The 20,991-nt window shown below is 43.0% G+C and overlaps 1 protein-coding gene across 1 annotated transcript in view; it reads left to right on the forward strand.

Annotated features, from left to right (window-relative positions):
- The window catches only part of POT1 (protection of telomeres 1), a 149,973-nt gene that overhangs the window by 34,722 nt on the left and 94,260 nt on the right, over positions 1 to 20,991 (forward strand). Inside the window, exons 5-7 of the mRNA XM_026648918.2 lie at positions 7,106 to 7,216; positions 11,567 to 11,614; positions 15,679 to 15,793. Of these exons, the coding sequence (XP_026504703.1) occupies positions 7,106 to 7,216; positions 11,567 to 11,614; positions 15,679 to 15,793 (274 nt within the window). The remainder of the gene's footprint in view (positions 1 to 7,105; positions 7,217 to 11,566; positions 11,615 to 15,678; positions 15,794 to 20,991) is intronic.

The following is a 20,991-nucleotide window of genomic DNA, read 5'->3' on the forward strand; positions in this document are numbered from 1 at the left end:
CGGCGGCTCCTCGGGGTAGCGGGCGCAGGGCAGGCCCGGCGGCTCCTGGTGGCCACTTCGGGCCGCGGAGGTTTCCCAGCCCCGAGCTAGGCTGGAGACGTCTGGTCTCTCCGGCTGCTGGGGCCAAACTGAGTTCTGAGGGCCCGGCTTTATACTTCCGGGTCGCCGCCTGACCCTCTGAGGGGCGGGCTCAGAACTCCCTAGCTCCGCCCACTCCGGCCTCCGAATGGGCTCTTCCCCTTCCGGGGCGGCGGGGAGCCACACCGACTCACTACACCCCCTTATTGTGCAACGGGCCTACCCAGTCCTTTATATTCCTCTTGCTTCTAATGTATTGGTAGAATGTTTTCTTGTTACCCTTTATGTCTCTAGCTAGTTTGATCTCATTTTGTGCCTTGGTCTTTCTAATTTTGTCCCTACATACTTGTGTTATTTGTTTATATTCATCCTTTGTAATTTGACCTAGCTTCCACTTTTTGTAGGACTCTCTTTTTTTATTTTTAGATTATTGAAGATCTCCTGGTTAAGCCAGAGTGGTCTCTTGCCATACTTCCTATCTTTCCTACTCAGTGGGATAGTTTGCTCTTGTGCCCTTAATAAGGTCTCTTTCAAAAACTACTAATTGTCTTCAATTGGTTTTTCCCTTAGACTTGCTTCCCATGGGATCTTACCTACCAACTCCCTGAGTTTGCTAAAGTCTGCCTTCTTGAAATTCATTGTCTTTATTGTGCTGTTCTCCCTCCTTCGATTCCTTAGAATCGTGAATTCTACCGTTTCATGATCACTTTCACCCAAGATGCCTTCCACTTTCAAATTCTCAACCAGTTCCTCCCTATTTGTCAACATCAAATCTAGAACAGCCTCTCCCCTAGTAGCGTTCTCCACCTTCTGAATTAAAATTGTCCCCAATACATTCCAATAACTTGTTGGATAATCTGTGCCCTGCTGTGTTATTTTCCCAACAGATGTCTGAGTAGTTGAAGTCCCCCATCACCACAAAGTCCTGTGCTTTGGATAGTTTTGTTAGTTTAAAAAACATCCACCTCTTCTTCCTGGTTCGGTGGTCTTGTAGTTAGACCCTTACCATGACATCACCCTTGTTTTTTACCCCTTTTATCCTTACCCAGAGACTTTCAACAAGTCTGTCTCCTATTTACATCTCAATCTCAGTCCAAGTGTATACATACAGAAGACTGGGTAAGGAACTGCAGCGGAGAAAGCAGCAGCATGTTGGGCCACTGCTTGCAGGAGCCAGCGCCCAGGCCAGTCAGCTCTATTGGCGTGGCTGTGCCATCCTCAGCCCTGCCCAGTGGGGCGAGCACCAGGTTCACCGGCAGCTGTCCCTGGTCTCACTAGTGTGTGGCTCACATGCTCCTGGACAGGAGTTGCACACCCATCAGTGTGCCTCTCCTATATATTAACATGTAGGAGTAAAAGAGAAACCTTATTAGGACTGGACACTTTTAGATGCAAATTTAATGTAAAAAACTTGGAAAACTATTGACCTGCATTTACTTTTACAGAAAATTCTTGAAAATGTCTCTTTTCTTGAAGAAATCAGCCAGCCTCTGGAGCATTATTGCCATTTGCCCCTTTTGTACTTTAGGAGTGAGCAGGCCTAGGTGAATCAAGCTGGGCAGTGGAGGAAGGACTCATACAGGAGGACCCATCTTTTTGTGTGGAGCCCTCTGCATATAAACCACCCACCCTGTAATGAGAGCTCCTGGGGCCGTTGATGTCTGAAGGAAGCACATATATCTGGCACACAGCATGTATTTTATACTGTTACCTTTTTAAAAATTGCAAACAAGTTTTAGTTGAATGATCCTTGTGAGATTCACCAGAGAAATGCAGATCACTTCATATTTTCAATTCAGAGGCAGGATTTTCTTTCTGTAATAGTCTGAAAAGCCCAGAGGAAAATCAGTAGTATATTAACTGTACCTCTGAGATCATTACTAATTCCTCCATTCATTAATCAAGATCAAAGTTTTTCAGTATAATAGGAAAAATAATTACATGCATAAGATATGGAAAAGTACAAGATGTATTTTTATTCTCCATCTGTTTAATTAATCTGCACCTTTATATAGTTGACTTTCCAATATTGAGACTTTGATCTTAATTTACTGGACCATATTTTCAGCTACCTCTTTCTTTTTTTTTAAAGTTCTCAAAATGCCACCACCTCGCTTAAGAAATCATTGAATTTTAAATGCTGAGGAAATTTTTTAGACGAATTAAACACTGTCTCAAGCTTTCTGCTTACAATAAATGTTTTATTATTTTACAAGTTTAATGCAGCTCATTTCACATACTACAAGGATAATGTAGTTGTGACCTCCTTAGGTAATTTCTTTTGTGGCTCCTTTTAATATTAATGACCGTTTGGAAATGACCAACTGAGGCTATGTCTACACTACCGCAGTAAGTTGACCCATGCTACACAACTCCAGCTACATACCTTAGGTTGAGTTACCACGGGGTTTACACCGTGGGGGGTCGATGGTAGAAACTTTCCCATCAACTTACCTTACTCTTCTCATCGGGGGTAGAGTACACGGGTCGACTGGAGAGCGATCTGCTGTCCATTTGGTGGGTCTTCACTAGATCCACTAAATCAACCACCAGTGGATCAATCTCAGAGCGTCAATCCCGGCAGTAGTGTAGACATAGCCTAATAGTGACCACTACAGGCTATGTATTGTTTGTTTCTTTTAAGAACAAAATGTGAATGGGAGGGTTTTTCCCCATGAGAAAAGGTGAACATTTAAAGACTAGATTCTTGTGTGTGTGTGTGTGTGTGTGTGTGTGTGTGTTAAGTCTAGATTCATCTTACAAGAAGTGGAAGATTGGACAAATGACCAGGGAGGAGTATAAAAATATTGCTCAGGCATGCAGGAGTGAAATCAGGAAGGCCAAATCATACTTGGAGTTGCAGCTAATAAGAGATGTTAAAAGTAACAAGAAGGGTTTCTTCAGGTATGTTAGCAACAAGAAGAAAGTCAAGGAAAGTGTGGGCCCCTTACTGAATGAGGGAGGCAACCTAGTGACAGAGGATGTGGAAAAAGGTAATGTACTCAATGCTTTTTTTGGCTCCGTCTTCACGAACAAGGTCAGCTCCCAGACTACTGCACTGGGCAGCACAGCATGGGGAGGAAGTCACCAGCCCTCTGTGGAGAAAGAAGTGGTTCAGGACTATTTAGAAAAGCTGGATGAGCACAAGTCCATGGGGCTTGATGCGCTGCATCCAAGGGTGCTAAAGGAGTTGGCGGATGTGATTGCAGAGCCATTGGTCATTATCTTTGAAAACTCATGGCGATCGGGGGAGGTCCCGGATGATTGGAAAAAGGCTAATGGAGTGCCCATCTTTAAAAAAGGGAAGAAGGAGGATCCGGGGAACTACAGGCCAGTCAGCCTCACCTCAGTCCCTGGAAAAATCATGGAGCAGGTCTTCAAGGAATCAATTCTGAAGCACTTCGGGGAGAGGAAAGTGATCAGGAACAGTCAGCATGGATTCACCAAGGGCAAGTCATGCCCGACTAACCTAATTGCCTTCTATGACGAGATAACTGGCTCTGTGGATGAGGGGAAAGCAGTGGATGTGTTATTCCTTGACTTTAGCAAAGCTTTTGATACGGTCTCCCACAATATTCTTGCCACCAAGTTAAAGAAGTATGGGCTGGATGAATGGACTATAAGGTGGATAGAAAGCTGGCTAGATCGTCAGGCTCAACAGATAGTGATTAATGGCTCCATGTCTAGTTGGCAGCCGGTATCAAGCGGTCGGTCCTGGGGCCGGTTTTGTTCAATACCTTCATTAATGATCTGGAGGATGGCGTGGACTGCACCCTCAGAAAGTTTGCAGATGACACTAAACTGGGAGGAGTGGTAGATACGCTGGAGGGTAGGGATAGGATACAGAGGGACCTAGACAAATTAGAGGATTGGGCCAAAAGAAATCTGATGAGGTTCAACAAGGACAAGTGCAGAGTCCTGCACTTAGGACGGAAGAATCCAGTGCACTGCTACAGACTAGGGACTGAATGGCTAGGCAGCAGTTCTGCAGAAAAGGACCTAGAGGTTACAGTGGATGAGAAGCTGGGTATGAGTCAACAGTGTGCCCTTGTTGCCAAGAAGGCTAATGACATTTTGGGCTGTATAAGTAGGGGCATTGCCAGCAGATCGAGGGACGTGATCATTCCCCTCTATTCGACATTGCTGAGCCCTCATCTGGAGTACTGTGTCCAGTTTTGGGCTCCACACTATAAGAAGGATGTGGAAAAATTGGAAAGAGTCCAGCGGAGGGCAACAAAAATGATTAGGGGGCTGGAGCACATGACTTATGAGGAGAGGCTGAGGGAACTGGGATTGTTTAGTCTGCAGAAGAGAAGAATGAGGGAGGATTTGGTAGCTGCTTTAAACTACTTGAAAGAGGGTTCCAAAGAGGATGGATCTAGACTGTTCTCAGTGGTAGCAGATGACAGAACAAGGAGTAATGGTCTCAAGTTGCAGTGGGGGAGGTTTAGGTTGGATATTAGGAAAAACTTTTTCACTAGGAGGGTGGTGAAGCACTGGAATGGGTTACCTAGGGAGCTGGTGGAATCTCCTTCCTTAGAGGTTTTTAAGGTCAGGCTTGACAAAGCCCTGCCTGGGATGATTTAGTTGGGGATTGGTCCTGCTTTGAGCAGGGGGTTGGACTAGATGACCTCTGAGGTCTCTTCCAACCCTAATATTCTATGATTGTATGATCTTCCAAAGTGCTTAGTGTTTACTTTGTATATAAACTAGGGCACATTTTAAACACAACTTTGCATTAGTGTTCCATCAGTGTATCAGGCTTTCTTAAATTTGTGGCTATATATCAGAAGGGCAGAGTGATACTAAATTGCCCAGCCTAACTTTACATATCTACATTCATAACTTAAATAATTGAAAATAAATTGTGTTACTTACTGATTTTAGGGATTGGAACAGGTGAAGGAGAGGTCCTACATTTTTATATTTTGAAGTAAAATAAATAAAAATTCCTAGCACGTAAAGCAAGAGACTGAGCATCTATTTGTGAAACTCTGTCATTGATTTGCTGTGACCATGGGCAAGTCTCAACTTCTCTCTGCATTAGTTTGCCTATTTGTAAAATGTACCCACCTTTCAGATTTGTAGCAGTATCACAACAGGGGAAACATGCCCAGTTTTTCGCATGTTTTGTTCTCGCCCTCATTTGCTGCCTTGTCTAAAATATAGACTGACAGGCATGTCTTTATGTCATGAACCATATCTATCTATATGTTCTGGAAAGTGCTTACTGTATGTAAATAGTTACTGCATAGATGTAAAATAGCTGAAGTGTGCAGAGAATGGAAACTTCTTATTCATTTTCATTCTCAACCCAGGAAGTGTATAAATCTTTTTTCTTCTCCCTTCCTCCTGTGACGAATAACTTTCTTTATTCCTTTTTTGACAGGCCAATGTCAAAAACATTCTTTCTCAAACAGAACCATTTCCTGCAAGCATATTCCATTATGGGTTTAGTATAGTTTTCAATTCATTGACATTTAAAAGCTATTTTAAAAAAAAAACCCATAAGAGAGTGTCTTTACAAAAGGCAGTCTCCATAAAATAACTTCCCTTTGGCTATATACCAGATTGACTGTTGGGCAAACAGCTTTGTTTGAAAAAGAACAAGGAGAGAGATTGAGGGGCATATGTGTGTGTGTTCCTGATTAAAAACTTACATTGAAGGAAGAACCTTTTTAAAACGTTCATACATATATATCATTCAGCTTGGAATTTTGTGTATAAATTATACCACTTGCAAATTACTTATATTGTTAAAGGACCTGTGAATGTATGATTTGCACATTTCAAGGACATGAAATATTTGTATCTTGTTAGTGCCATTCTCTAGGTTAATCCCTAGAACACTTAATACTTTTCTTTTTGCTTAGTCCAGTAGTTAGAAATTCTTTTTAGAAAGAAGTGCTGCTTGCATATTCCTGCATTTTGAAATTTGAATTATATTTCAACAAAAAATATACTCCTTCTTTCCTTCAGGTGGCATTTCTGATTTTGCTACTGGTGGTGGACATATTTTTTTTTCAAATAAGCGGAAGTAGTAAAAGTGGTGGGGGTAGGGGACCATGGCTATGCTTCATATTACGAACTACTTTCATTTTACAAACAAAAGGTATGAGATTTGGGGTTCCAAACAATGTCTGAAATAAAGAAAGGACACGTTTTTCAAGGGACCTCATAGACTTCTAAGTGGGGTGAAAGTAAAGCCGAAGACTGACCAGTACAGGGGCCTGCTGCGGCCCCCAGAGGGGGAGGGGCCTCGGGCAGATGGGGCGGGGCTGGGGGATCAGCATCCCCCAGCCAGTCCTTCCATGCTGCCTGGCCCGCGCCAGGCGGCAGCGGACAAGAGGGGGGCGGGGGGCAAAAGGGGCAACGACATTAAAGCGTTGCCGCGGCAGCACTTTAAGCAGGGTCTTTTGCCGCGGCAAACACTTTAACGTTGCTGCCACTTTTGTGCCCCCCCCCCCCCCCAGCCCAGCAGGGCCGCCAACGACAGCACTTTAAAGCCAGCTGGGTAAAGGCCAGTACTAGCGGCCACTTTTTACCGGTACACCGTACTGGCCCGTACCGCCTTACTTTCACCCCCCCTTCTAAGTCAGAAAATGGACCACTGTGAAATCTCGTCTGACTTCCTGCCAAATACAGGCCATAGAATTTCACCCAGTACTTCCTTTATCTAGCCCATAAGGAGAGGTGCCAGGGTTTTGAAGTCTGGGAATGTTTGAATCCAGAGCATTTAGTTCAAGTCTCATTGTTGTTTGGGGTAATATGAATCATTTCACATTTATCCCCCATTAAGCACCTCCATAGATTAACCATAACTGTCAGATCAATTTAGTGAGTACTAGGTGATACTTATTGTAGGTGTCACTCCTGATTTCATGTGTGCCATTTCACCATATTAGGGATACCTGGCATATCATAGGGCTGTTGAAACATACGTTGTTCTTTGGAAGTTGGCCTAGAGAGACAGCATATCGAATAAAGAACAATGTCAGTTATTGGTTTAATTTTGTCTTTTCAATAGGACACCATGGTTGTAGCTGGATTTAATGTGGCTAAGTCACCTTCTGCAAATGAAGATGACCGACACTGCTGTCATCTGGAGGTATCTGAAGATGCAGGATCAGCCGTTTATGTACGTGGGTACACAGGATTCAGTTTTCCACTTTAGATGTCCAAGTTGTCATTAATTTGTTGTTTAAAAGAAGAGAAAAAGTACTGATAGAAAAAGCACATTACTGTAAGTACCATAGGCTATATCTACATTGTGCAAGTGCTGACTGCGGGGGTGTGAATTGCAGCATGCACCAAAGTGCTGTGCTATAACTCCCCTATGTGGACACTGCTGGTGTGAACTGAAAGGTACCTAGTTTGTGCTCCCTTAGTACTATTTGAAGAGGACTATGTTAACACGAACGAGATACCTTTTAGTTCACGTTAGCAGTGTCCACGATGGGCAATTACAGAAAAGCACTTTGAGTGCTGCAGTTCACTCCCCAGTAGTCCGAATTGTTGGACCATGTAGACGAGCTCATAGATTGTTTGCTTATTAAGAAATAGCCAATTATGGTGCAAAACCTTGAAAGTTTTTAGGTTTGAGAGGCACCTTATGGTATGTCACTTTATATCAAAAATTAAATGTAAAAACATACTGTAATGCAAAATTAAGGTTGTACAGATAACATAGTTAAAAAGTCAAAGCCAGTATTAAAGTTCATATAGCAACGTTCATTTGGACAGCTGTTTCCTAGCCCATTTTTTCAAAGTGGTGTAGCTTGTCAAGAAAATTTATACTATAAAATATACAGGATGTGCAATGGGTCCTGGTTTTTCCTTGCTGTAGGAACCTGGGAATTGGCAGGGGGTGGACATGGGAATCCTGTCTGCTACAGCCCTTTTATAAAGCTATGGCAGAGTAATGGGAATCTTAAAGTGCTGGATCCGGCCACGGGAGAATTTCCCCTGATGCACACTTTACGCAAGGCAGTTTATACTGCCTAGTGAGGCCCCAGATATAGGTGACATGTTGAGGGAAGGACTGACATGGCAGGGATGTATCAGGAGCTGTGGTTGGGGTCAGCGCAAGTAGTGCTTTGGCGATTCTGCCCATAGGCAGCCAGGGATGGGCTGTTGCAATTTACACAGCCCTCCAGAGTTGTCTGAGTTACTCTGTGGGCTGCACTGGTCCTGCAGCAGCCAAGAATTGAGAGGGTGCAAAGGTGCTTTAAATCACCATAAATTCCCCTCTCCCTTGGCTGTTACTTTAGCACTATGTTTCTTAGAGGCACAGTGTAAAATCTGTAACTATATTCATTTCCAGGCTGTTGTGGGGTTATATTTTTACCTCTGCAGCATTAAAGGGTATGTTAATCTATAGTTAGACCTCTCATTTTTCATTTATTAAGAAAAAAATTGTTTTAATAATATTAGCACTTAAATGGTGTTGGCCTTAGATACTTCTAACTTACCAAGATGTGGGAATGGTCATTATCCTCTTTTGCTTCTGCTGTAATTTGACTGGGATAATAAGTCCAGCGGTTCATGTGTCTACATAGCGATGACTGTATCTTTTCTATTGAAAAGATATTAATGTTCCTTGCAGGATCTGTGATCTTTATTTCAGACCTGTTATCGTCTTTTGTCTTTCATAAGCCAGGCTTTTATAATCTTTGCTGCATTTTAATGACAGTTTTTCAATATCCCTCATGCAAATTATCCCAACAGCAGTTCTAGTACCTGGCAGGCTAAACAGTGAATGTATGCATTTTCCCCCCCTAGAAGCACTGTTGTGATATGAAATGAAGTAGGATTGCATTATGGTGCGCTGAAAACATTTTAGCTGATGACTACTCTGTTCAGGCTCAGAAATGATTTTTCAGTTACTTATAACTTTTATTTTAAAATTTCTCACCCAAAATCATACACCAAACAGCCTCATTAGTGGCTAGTTATATGCTAAATATCAAGCTCCAAACTTCGGTTTGGCTGGAACTTTTTTAAACTGATTTTTTAACTCTTTAAATTCAAAAAAGTTGAATGAAATTTTGCCTCTAAAACACCTGTATGGGTTATTTAAGCCCACAGTAGAGTTGTGAACCAGTGAAAATGGGTTATAGTGCAAACTGTTTTGTTGCATTAGTTGTTGGTGACCGTGATGATGTAAATATAGGATGCTTAAACGCCCTTAAAAGTAATATACATGAAACAATGGGTAGGTAAAGTATTAGCCACTTTGTGTAACATAATTTCTTAATCACAACTAGCCACAAACCAATGTCAAACATCTTGCTATAATTATTTACAAATAAAATAGTGCTTCATTAGTTTTACTGCACTTATAAAACATACCACATGCCAAACAGATATATTGGTAGACTAGGGGCTTGTCTAGATGAACAGGTAGTTTGCAGCAAGTTATGGTGTAAATCTATCCCACATTAGCCTGCCATACAATAAATGTCCATGTGGACCCTGCTGTTGTGGTATAATTCTGTGACTTTGGTTCCAGTCTTCCAAACACATTAACTTTACTCACAAGAGTAGTCCCATTGACCAGTGTCTTTTAAATTAGCCTGCATTTTTTTTTTACTTTAGTCAACCAAATATCAATTTTCCAGATCTTTTAAATTGCTCATAAATTGCTTAAGCTTGCTGACTATTTGAATACCGAGGGATGTAGAATGAGGAATGCAGGGCTGGAAGGGATCTCGAAAGATTATCAAGTCCAGCCCCCCGGCAGTGAGACAGGACCAAGTAAACCTAGACCATCCCTAGACATCTCTTGTCCAACCTGTTCATAAAAAACACCCATGATGGGGATTCCACAACATCTCTTGGAAGCCTATTGCAAATTATTCTTGTCTTTAACTATAACTATACTTTAACTATAACTTTAACCTAAATCTCCCTTGCTGCAGATTAAGCCCATTACTTCTTATCCTGCCTTTAGTGGACATGGAGTACAGTTGGTCACTATCCTCTTTATAACAGTCCTTAACATATTTGAAGACTGTTATTAGGTCCCCATTCTGTCTTCTTTTCTCAAGACTACACAAGCTCAGGGTTTTTTAACCTTTCCTCATAGGTCAGGTTTCCTGAATCTTTTATCATTTTTGTTGCTCTTCTGTGGACTCTTTCCAGTTTGTCCACATATTTTGTAAAGTGCGGCACCCAGAATTGGACACTGTACTCTAGCTGAGCCCTCACCAGTGCCAGGTAGGGTGGGACAATTACCTCCTGAGTCTCAGATAATATTTAGCCTATTTTACAACTGCGTCACATTGTTGGCTCTCATTCTGTTTGTGATCCACTACCATCAGTTACCAGTTATTCCCCATTTTGTATTTGTATATTTGATGTTTCCTTCCTAAATAAGTGCTTTGCATTTGTCTTTATAGCATTTCATTTTGTTAAATTCAGACCCATTCTCCAATTTGTCAAGGTCATTTTGAATTCCAGTTCTGTCATCCAAAGTGCTTGCAACCCCTCCCAGCTTGGTGTTAGCCACATGTTTTATAAGCATACCTTCCACTCCATTATCCAAGTCAGTAATGAAAATATTGACAAGTACTAGACCTATGACAGACCCCTGCAGAACTCCACTAGATATGCCCTCCTAGCTTGACAGTGAACCATTGTTAAGTATGCTTTGAGTATGGTCTTTCAAGCCTTAGCTGAGTCAGCTAAGTAGGGGGAGAAACTCGTGGGGAAACCTTGCTCAGTCCCAGTACTGCTTCTGAGGTGGTGCTTGCAGGCGGGAGAGTGTGATGGCAGTGGAAATGGGGATACTGAGATGAGGCTTGGGATGGTCATTTCCCATGGGAGTAGGAGACTCAGGGTATGGGGCTGGGGTTATTTGTCTTCCATTGAAGAATTTATGACCCAATTCCTGGGTCTGTGAGTGTCTCGTAGTCGTTACCAAGGGTGCTGGAACATTTTTTATATGGGGGTGCCGATAGCCATTGAACCCCGAACTGTAAACACTGTACATAATGCAAACCATTTCAAGCCAGAGGGTGCAGCAGCACCTCCCGCGTCCCTAGTTCGAGCACTTATGCTCATTATTGTTTCTCCTCACACAACCCCAACATGGCAGGGCTTGAAGTTAGGACCCCATTGTGCACATGAGGCTGTCATGCAGAGGGGCTAGGGGACTTGCCTAAGGACACACATAGGGCATAGCAGGGACCTGAACTCCGCTCTCCCCACTTCTAGGCACCCAGCACTGGCCTTTCTGTTTTTATGTAAGGCTAAGACTCTTATGTAAGGCTCTTGTAGTTTCATAAATTATGGAGGAAAGGAGGAAAAAAAGGCATTGTATTGGCTTATCTTTTATCACCTGAAGTCAGACTTGTCTTTTGTTGGAGAATAAAGAGTTTTAAAAATACTTGCTTAAGCAGTTTGAAATTGTATTTGTTATTACCATTGTACTGTACTGTTTTCAGATTTGTAATCCATAAATCTGCTGACTGTTTCTTCTCCTCAGATATATACTAAGCCAAGTACAGTCACTGCTTCAGAAACAGCATCCATGGTAAGTTTATATTCTAGTAGTTTTTTAAGTTGCATATGTAATTTAAAAGGTTCACTGAAAGTGAATGAGTAGAAAATTTTTCTAAGTAGCCATTTCTTTGGCTTTGCATTTTGCAAATAACATGCGTGGAAAATACCCTAAAAGTTTGTAAATAGTACTTCACGCTTCTCCAGCGCGTTTCTTGCCAAAATCTTTAAAAGTTCAACTAGGGCAAACTCCTGCACCCTAGAAAAGGTCGACTTAGTTGGCGTTCACATAGTTTCAGGAGTCCATCCATACACAAAACATTGCAGGAATGGGACCAAAGTAGGTATCACAGCACCCTTGTGAAGTAGGAACATGGATCACTTTGCTCACCTCCGAAATACAAAAGGACTTCTGGGTTGGAACACAGCTTTTTAACAGGGCAGAAAATGGAAAGCAGAAACTGAAGTAGGGGAATCCAAACTCTTCCAGTTCCTAGAATTTTTGTTTCTTTTGGGTTAGCACTTATTTGAGTTAGCTTAATATTGGAAGCTTTTATTTCTCTGGTGAAGGATCTCTCTCTCTCTCTCTCTCAAACGCTTAGCCAGACAGTTGGCTGTAGCGATTGTTCGCCATTTGGTCCGTTCCTGTGCAACCGCAAAGGCTTGACGGCCTGAGAGTCCAACATCGGAAAAGGCATGATGAACCCATATAATAGGGGGTCTGCCTCTGGGTCGCCTCCACCCCTCAGTTGGTGGAATTTTATCCCAGACAAGTCAACTAGAGAACGGCGTTGGCTGGAACGTCTTGTGGCATCCTTGCGACATGTCCGAAAAACGTAAGGCGCTGCCTGTGGACAGTGGCCCCAGTAGTCTGTAGACCCAAGCAACCATAAACATCTGCATTACAGATGAAGTCATTCCACTTTATGCCCAATATATGACATTGACATTCTGTGTGGAAAACCTCCAGCTTTGTCCAGTCTGAGCGGCATAGTGTCCATGTTTCGCAGCTGTACAACAGTATGGGAAGGATACAGCTCGAATAAATCCTGAACTTGGTTGTCATACTAAGATGATGTTGATTCCATATCTGTTGTAAATGGCCCCTGACAGATGCTGCAATGCCAACCCAATGAGAACTTCCGTGTGAGAATTGGAGGAGCGGATAAGTATAGAATCCAGATAGCAAAAGCTGGAAACTGATTCAACAGTTTTGTTGTTCAAAGAGATTGGAGTCGCAGGTGGACCTGGTCCTAGATTTTGCAGTTTGTCTTTGACCATGAAACATGGAGACCAATCTTAGCTGACTCCTCCTCCATATGCTGGAGTGCCTCACGAAACCTGTCGGGGCTTTGTACTAAAAGAACGTCATCAGCGTAGTCAAGGTCTGAGCGAGAGATCACCGATCTCGATGTCTGTGGACCTGACAGAATGCTGCATTATGAAATCCATTGCCCGACAAAAGAGTGCAGGGGCCAAAATGCAATCCTGTCTAACACCAGATACTGATTTACAAGGCACTGACATCTGGTTCCTCAGATGAACATGGGTAGTGGTTCCAGTATGCAGCTGTTTAATCAAGTCCAGCAGAGTGGTAGGGACACCTACGCCCTGTAAGGCCGTCCATAACGCGACATGGTCTACTGAATCAAATGCAGCCTTAAGATCAACATTTGCTACATGCAGGGGCTTCCTGAACTTAAAATGTATCTCCGACAACAAGTAGGGCCAAAATGGCGTCTAATGTGGATCTGTTCCTCGTAAAGCCTGACTGTTGGGGACGATGCTTCTGATGTATCAAAGGCTCCAGGCGTCCCAGCAAAACATGCGCAAACACCTTCCCTGGAACGGAAAGCAAGGTAATCAGCCTGTAGCTCTTACAGTCACTGCACGGTCCCTTGCCCTTATAGAGTGAGATCACAATACCGTCCTTCTAGGCGGTTGGCAGGGTTCCAGTTCTCCACACCAGATGAAAGATGGCCAGAAGTGATTCTGCTACAGGATCAAAAGCACGTTTTAGCAACTCTGAGGGGATGCCATCAGCACCGGCTGCACATCCGTTTTTCAGTTTAGAGATGGCACGCTTCACTTCATCCAATGTTGGTGTATCAGTACAAATGTCTGGATCCATGCAGCGTGAGAGAATGTCATCATCCAATTTACGCGGATGGCCTTGGCTGTCATTCAGGATGCCGTTTGTAGTGATTACCTCTTGACCGCTGAGGTTGCGAATGGCGTGGAATGCTGGATTAAAGTCGCCCATGGCTAAGCCAAATTCAACATCATCCGCCACTTGGTATAATATGCCTCGTGAACGCAGAGTGCCACGGTGTTAAATTTTTGCTTCAGCTGATTATGAATGTGCTTATCACTACGTTGGCGGGCTGCGGCCTTCAATTTAATTATTTGGAAGGCCTCCTCTGGTAGCCATGGTCGGCGTGCTGGATGCCGATAGCCAGTTGTCTGCTGGGCAGATTGGTTGAGGGTAGAAGTGAACAGGGACCCGGCAACATCCACATCGTCTGGCAGATTAGCTGGAGCTGAGCATCTGTTGCTGACGTCAATACAAAATCTGTTGGCTAAACCTGGCACACGGAGTGCGTCGATGTCAAACTTCTTCATCATCCAGAGGGCTTACCTGCTTGTTGGAGCATCAACACCATACGGGCAACAATTAGATGGTGATCTGTGTTTGCCGCGCATTCCGCACCACGATATTGAAGGTGAAGGTGAAGGCTCCGTGAGCCTATATTTGTGCTTTTCACAAGTTAGAGCTATCTCTACTTTCCTTTGATTTTAAAAACAAACAAAACTTGGTTCTTATTGGACACTGGCCTCCATCTAACGCTGCCTATTGCAGTGATTGGTTTTTGTTTGAAACATCCGTAGACCTACAGAGTGGAAATGTTGTGTGTGAGATATTTTTAAAGAAGGGATATAATTCTTTGAAAGTATCACACAGCATTCTCACTGATCCACCATCTCCCACCCTCAGTTTGGAGATTTAACTTTTTGAGGTATGACCTGGGTCTTTCATCTATGTGTCCATTTTATGTTTTTTGTAGGAAAAAATTGTAGAATTTTTTTATCATCTTCAATTAATTTGGGGGAACTGTTGTTTTTTTGTTCATGAAAGGAGCTGGCAGGCACATTGTGGGACTTTATGTGGGGGGATGCTCAGTAAGCCAGAGCCCTGAGCTAGCCTTCAAGTACCTCAGAGGTTCAAAAATCTTAAGAGCTAGAGAAATTTCTCTGGATTACTGTTGCAGGAGATGTGAGGCCTGGTCTACACTGGGGGGGGATCGATCTAAGATACGCAACTTCAGCTACGAGAATAGCGTAGCTGAAGTCGATGTATCTTAGATCGACTTAGAATCACTTCGCGTCCTTGCGGCGCGGGATCGACGGCCGCCGCTCCCCCGTCGACTTTGCTTCCACCTCTCGCCCAGCTGGAGTTCAGCAGTCGACGGGAGAGCGATCGGGGATTGATTTATCACGTCTACACTACACGCGATAAATCGATCCCCGATAGATAGATCGCTACCCGCCGATCCGGCGGGTAGTTTAGATGTACCCTGAGACTCAAGAGCAGTAATGATGCGTTGTGATCTCTGCAAAGAAGAATTACAAAAATATTTTATCAGATTACTACTGCATCTATAAAATGACCTCAGATGCCAGGGCGATGGATAAAGTTAAAATCGATTAAAAAGATATTTTCATGTGTGCTTTGTCGTGCTTGTACTGTTTGCATTCACATAGTGACAGACACATTCAAATAAGTTGAATTGACTAGTTTATATTTATAACAAGGAAAACACAATCAGAAAGAATAGGAGAGTGAAAATCAAATATCTCCTCATGCTTGCTTGCTGCCTGTGGGTAGTGGACATATTTATTTTGAGCTCCTAAAATGAATAAGGTAGACTCCTGCTCTAAAACCTGAGGGGACTAGACTAGATAGTGCTTATTTTTTTTTAAAAAATGGCAAGAAAAGGACAATATTTGGTGCGGGAAGGTTAAAAGAAATAATTTTGGATTGATTTTTTTTGAAGTAATGTTTTCATATGTGTCCACTTTTTTATTGTCTTTTTCCAGCCTGTTGCACCAAAATACACATACACTCCTCTGAATCATCTTAAAGGCGGAACTATAGTCAACTTGTATGGTGCTGTGAAATTCTTCAAGCCCCCATATGTAAGCAAAGGAACGGGTATGTACTGTATCAGACAGAAAATTTAAAATCTCTTAATATATCTCAGGCTGTCTGGAGTGATTCATGTCCATGAGTGCCAACCTCGGGGCAGACTATCAAAAAGCAGGGCAGCTGGTTGTATGCTCTATAATTAGATTTCACCACCCAGTAACAAACGTGAACTCCTGAAGCACTCTAACAGTCTTACCATGGAGTCACAGACTGTTCCCGTGGGCATTCCAGTCTGTCTTGCCAGTTAGTGATAGCTTGTTGCCATACATCAAAGATCACAAAATATTTGGGTTGTTTTCAGTCCTAAGAAACCAGTCATTTACTGCAGGTCAATTTGTACCTCAGATCTCACACCAAAGACAACATGTGTAGCCAATCCTGTGGTAAACTAAGGATTTATTAACTAGGAAAAAGAAATGAGAGAGCTATTTACAGGTTAAAGCACGCAAACATATATGCACAAATGAGTTACAATCTATGGTTTTAAAAGGTGACAGAGTTGTAGTAATCTGTTAGCACTAAGTATCAGGGGGTAGCCGTGTTAGTCTGTATCTACAAAAACAACAAGGAGTGTGGTGGCACCTTAAAGACTAACAGATTTATTTGGGCATAAGCTTTCGTGGGTAAAAACCTCACTTCTTCAGATGCATAGAGTGAAAGTTACAGATGCAGGCATTATATACTGACACATGGAGAGAAGGGAGTTACTTCGCAAGTGGAGAACCAGTGTTGACAGGGCCAATTCAATCAGGGTGGATGTAGTCCACTCCCAATAATAGATGAGGAGGTGTCAATTCCAGGAGAGGAAAAGCTGCTTTTGTAATGAGCCAGCCACTCCCAGTCCCTATTCAAGCCCAGATTAATGGTGTTAAATTTACAAATGAATTTTAGTTCTGCTGTTTCTCTTTGAAGTCTGTTTCTGAAGTTTTTTTGTTCAATAATAGTGACTTTTAAATCAGTAATAGAATGACCAGAGAGATTGAAGTGTTCACTTACTGGCTTTTATATGTTACCGTTCCTGATGTCTGATTTGTGTCCATTTATTCTTTTGCGGAGGGACTGTCCGGTTTGGCCAATGTACATGGCAGAGGGGCATTGCTGGCACATGATGGCATATATAACATTAGTAGATGTGCAGTTGAATGAGCCCTTGATGGTGTGGCTGATGTGGTTGGGTCCTCTGATGGTGTCGCCAGAGTAGATATGGGGACAGAGTAGGCAACGAGGTTTGCTACAGGGATTGGTTCCTGGGTTGGTGTTTCTGTGGTGTGGTGTGTAGTTGCTGGTGAGTATTTGCTTCAGGTTGGGGGGTTGTCTGTAAGCGAGGACTGGCCTGCCTCCCAAGGTCTGTGAGAGTGAGGGATCATTTTCCAGGATAGGTTGTAGATCGTGGATAATGTGCTGGAGAGGTTTTAGCTGGGGGCTGTATGTGATGGCCAGTTGTGTTCTGTTATTGTCCTTGTTTGGCCTGTCCTGTAGTAGGTGATTTCTGGGTACCCGTCTTGCTCTGTCAATCTGTTTCCTCACTTCCCCAGGTGGGTATTGTAGTTTTAAGAATGCTTGATAGAGATCTTGTAGGTGTTTGTCTCTGTCTGAGGGGTTGGAGCAAATTCGGTTGTATCTTAGGGCTTGGTTGTAGACAATGGATTGCGTGCTGTGTCTTGGATGGAAGCTGGAGGCATGTAGGTACGTATAGCAGTCAGTAGGTTTCTGGTATAGGGTGGTGTTTATGTGACCATCACTTATTTGCACTGTAGTGTCTAGGAAGTGGATCTCTTGTGTGGACTGGTCCAGGCTGAGGTTGATGGTGGGGTGGAAATTGTTGAAGTCCAGGTGGAATTCTTCAAGGGCCTCCTTTCCGTGGGTCCATATGATGAAGATGTCATCAATGTAGCGCAAGTAGAGGAGGGGCACTAGGGGGCGAGAGCTGAGGAAGCGTTGTTCTAAGTCAGCCATAAAAATGTTGGCATACTGTGGGGCCATGCGGGTACCCATAGCAGTGCCACCGACTTGAAGGTATAAGTTGTCCCCAAATCTGAAGTGGTTGTGGGTGAGGACAAAGTCACAAAGCTCAACCACCAGGTGTGCCGTGGCCTCATCAGGGATACTGTTCCTGACAGCTTGTAGTCCATCCTCATGTGGAATATTGGTGTAAAGTGCTTCTATATCCATGGTGGCCAGGATGGTGTTTTCAGGAAGAACACCAATGCATTGTAGTTTCCTCAGGAAGTCGTTGGTGTCTCGAAGCTAGCTAGGAGTGCTGGTAGCGTAGGGTCTGAGGAGAGAGTCCAAATAGCCAGATAATCCTGCTGTAAGAGTGCCAATGCCTGAGATGATGGGGCGTCCAGGGTTTCCGGGTTTATGGATCTTGGGTAGCAGATAGAATACCCGTAGTCGGGGTTCTGGGAGGGTGTCCATGTAGATTCGTTCCCGTACTGTAGCCGGGAATTTCTTGAGCAGATGGTGTAGTTTCTTTTGGTATTCCTCAGTGGGATGAGAGGATAGTGGCCTATAGAATGTGGTCTTGGAGAGTTGCCTGGCAGCCTCCTGTTCATAATCCGACCTGTTCATTATGACTACAGCACCTCCTTTGTCAGCCCCTTTGATGATAATGTCAGAGTTGTTTCTGAGGCTGTGGATGGCATTGCGTTCTGTACGGCTGAGGTTATGGGATAAGTGATGTTGTTTGTCCACAATTTCAGCCTGTGCACGTCTGCGGAAGCACTCTATGTAGAGGTCCAGTCTGTCATTTCGACCGTCAGGAGGAGTCCACGCAGAGTTCTTCTTCTTGTAGTGTTGGTAGGAGGGTTCCTGTGGGCCAGTGCACTGTTCAGTGGTGCGTTGAAAATATTCCCTGAGTCGGAGACGATGAAAGTAGGCTTCCAGATCACCGCAGAACTGTATCATGTTCGTGGGGATGGTGGGACAGAAAGAGAGTCCCCGAGATAGGACAGACTCTTCTGCTGGGCTGTGTGTGGTTGGAAAGATTGACAATGTTGTTAGATGAGTTGAGGGTCCGACTGTTGTAGCCCCCTGTGGCAGGTAGGAGTTTAGATAGCTTAGCCAGTAAGTGAACACTTCAATCTCCCTGGTCATTCTATTACTGATTTAAAAGTCACTATTATTGAACAAAAAAACTTCAGAAACAGACTTCAAAGAGAAACAGCAGAACTAAAATTCATTTGCAAATTTAACACCATTAATCTGGGCTTGAATAGGGACTGGGAGTGGCTGGCTCACTACAGAAGCAGCTTTTCCTCTCCTGGAATTGACACCTCCTCATCTATTATTGGGAATGGACTACATCCACCCTGATTAAATTGGCCCTGTCAACACTGGTTCTCCACTTGCGAAGTAACTCCCTTCTCTCCATGTGTCAGTATATAATGCCTGCATCTGTAACTTTCACTCTATGCATCTGAAGAAGTGAGGGTTTTTACCCACGAAAGCTTATGCCCAAATAAATCTGTTAGTCTTTAAAGTGCCACCAGACTCCTTGTTGTTTTTGTTAGCACTAAATGTCTTTTAGGGCTGCGTTGATGGCTGACCAGGTCAGTCCAGGCCAATTTACTTTCTATTTGGATAGATCAAAGTAATTGTTGAATACAAAAGAGTGTATAGGGTGTTTTGTTACTTGTCTTGTTCTCACTTATCTGTTCCTGTACAATGCAATAGCAAACATTTACATTGTGTGTAGGCCTGTGAGTAAATAACCCATCAAACTCCAATGAAGCCTTATGGAATGCAAATGAAGAGTGCTAGCTTCAAAGCAAATGGTCATTGTGTATAATGATCGGAGGTCAGAGATTCAAAATGCATTCCTCTCTCTCTCACATCAAAGGAAAAGCCACGTGAGTAAAGATACTCTCAGCTTCCTTTCTGTGTAAAGGAGCTATAAATATGGATTCAAGAAAGGATGGTGGACTCTTACAGGGAAGTGTGCCAGATGCAAAGTTGGGATCCCCAGAGACAGACTGGATACCCTGAAAAGACTTTTGGGAGACTGGCAGTTTATTATATCACTGCCACCATTTGGAGTTACAAATTACCTGCTTTAATATCTCAATAATTCTCACTTTTTTTTTCTTAGCTAATAAATCTGCCAGCATTGTCTTTGGTGTAAGATCTGGAGTACCAATTGATCTGTGATAAGAGACTGATCTTTTGGGATGGGGAGAAACCTGATGTGGTGTGATTTTTGTTTTTTTTTATAAACTTTTATCACAAAGTTCAGTTTGTCTGGGTTAGAAGATAGACTGGAGAGGCTAAGGGGACTGTCTGTGACTCCATGGTAAGACTGATATAATGATCCAGGAGTTCACATTTGTTGTTTGCTTGGTGAAATCTAACTACAGAACATACCACCAGTTTGGGGTGTCTGCCCTTGTTTTCTGACAGTCTGCCCTGACTGGTGAGCCACTCCAGACAGCATGACAAGGGCCAACCTAGGTTGACCCTCAGGAACTCTGCTTCTGTTTCCCAGCTCCAGCTCTGTGAGAGTCAAAACAGCAAAAGAGATGAAAAAATGTTTTGTTCAATATCTTTATTTCCTTCTTCCAGAATTCAGGCTTGATGGGACAAGTCTTTTTGCATGTAGCCTCTTCATGGGTGTGAAGGGGCAATTACCAAAGTCTTGTTGTGATGTTCTACAATGGCCCATTTAGTTTTGATAGCCTTCTTAATGAGCAGGAGATGATTCCTTCTGAAAAGTTGACAGTTTCAGGGAAAAAATTGCTTAGTTATAAAGCAAAAACTTAAATATTACCTTACAGCATGTGATAAAGATAAAATAAGTGAGATTAATGCAGGAAAAAATGTACGAGCATTTCATAAAGTCTAAACACATTGTTATAAGTTCAACACCCATCAGCATATTAACACGCAAGTGAAACAGATTGGTTTCCTATGATGAATTTGTCAGTGCTTGGCTGAGGCCGAAAGCTTTGGCAAGAGCTGGTGCCTGGTCAGCCAGCATCACAGTAAACAAGTGGGCTTTTTTTTTTTTAGGCTTTTCACATGTATGGCATTACAAAAAAACAAAAAGCCATTTTCAATTTACTGATATTTTCATACCTGTAGCTATGGAGGGTAAAACTAAGAAGAATAACAGAATGACATCTGAACTTTATTCTTCAAAATAGAGCTTTTAAACTTTTCCTATTTTGCACAGTGTATGTGATTCTGTTTAGACAGACTGGTGGAGA

Source organism: Terrapene carolina, unplaced genomic scaffold (assembly GCF_002925995.2).
Source record: "Terrapene carolina triunguis isolate 2854851 unplaced genomic scaffold, T_m_triunguis-2.0 Scaffold68, whole genome shotgun sequence".
Classification (NCBI taxonomy): Eukaryota; Metazoa; Chordata; order Testudines; family Emydidae; genus Terrapene; species Terrapene triunguis.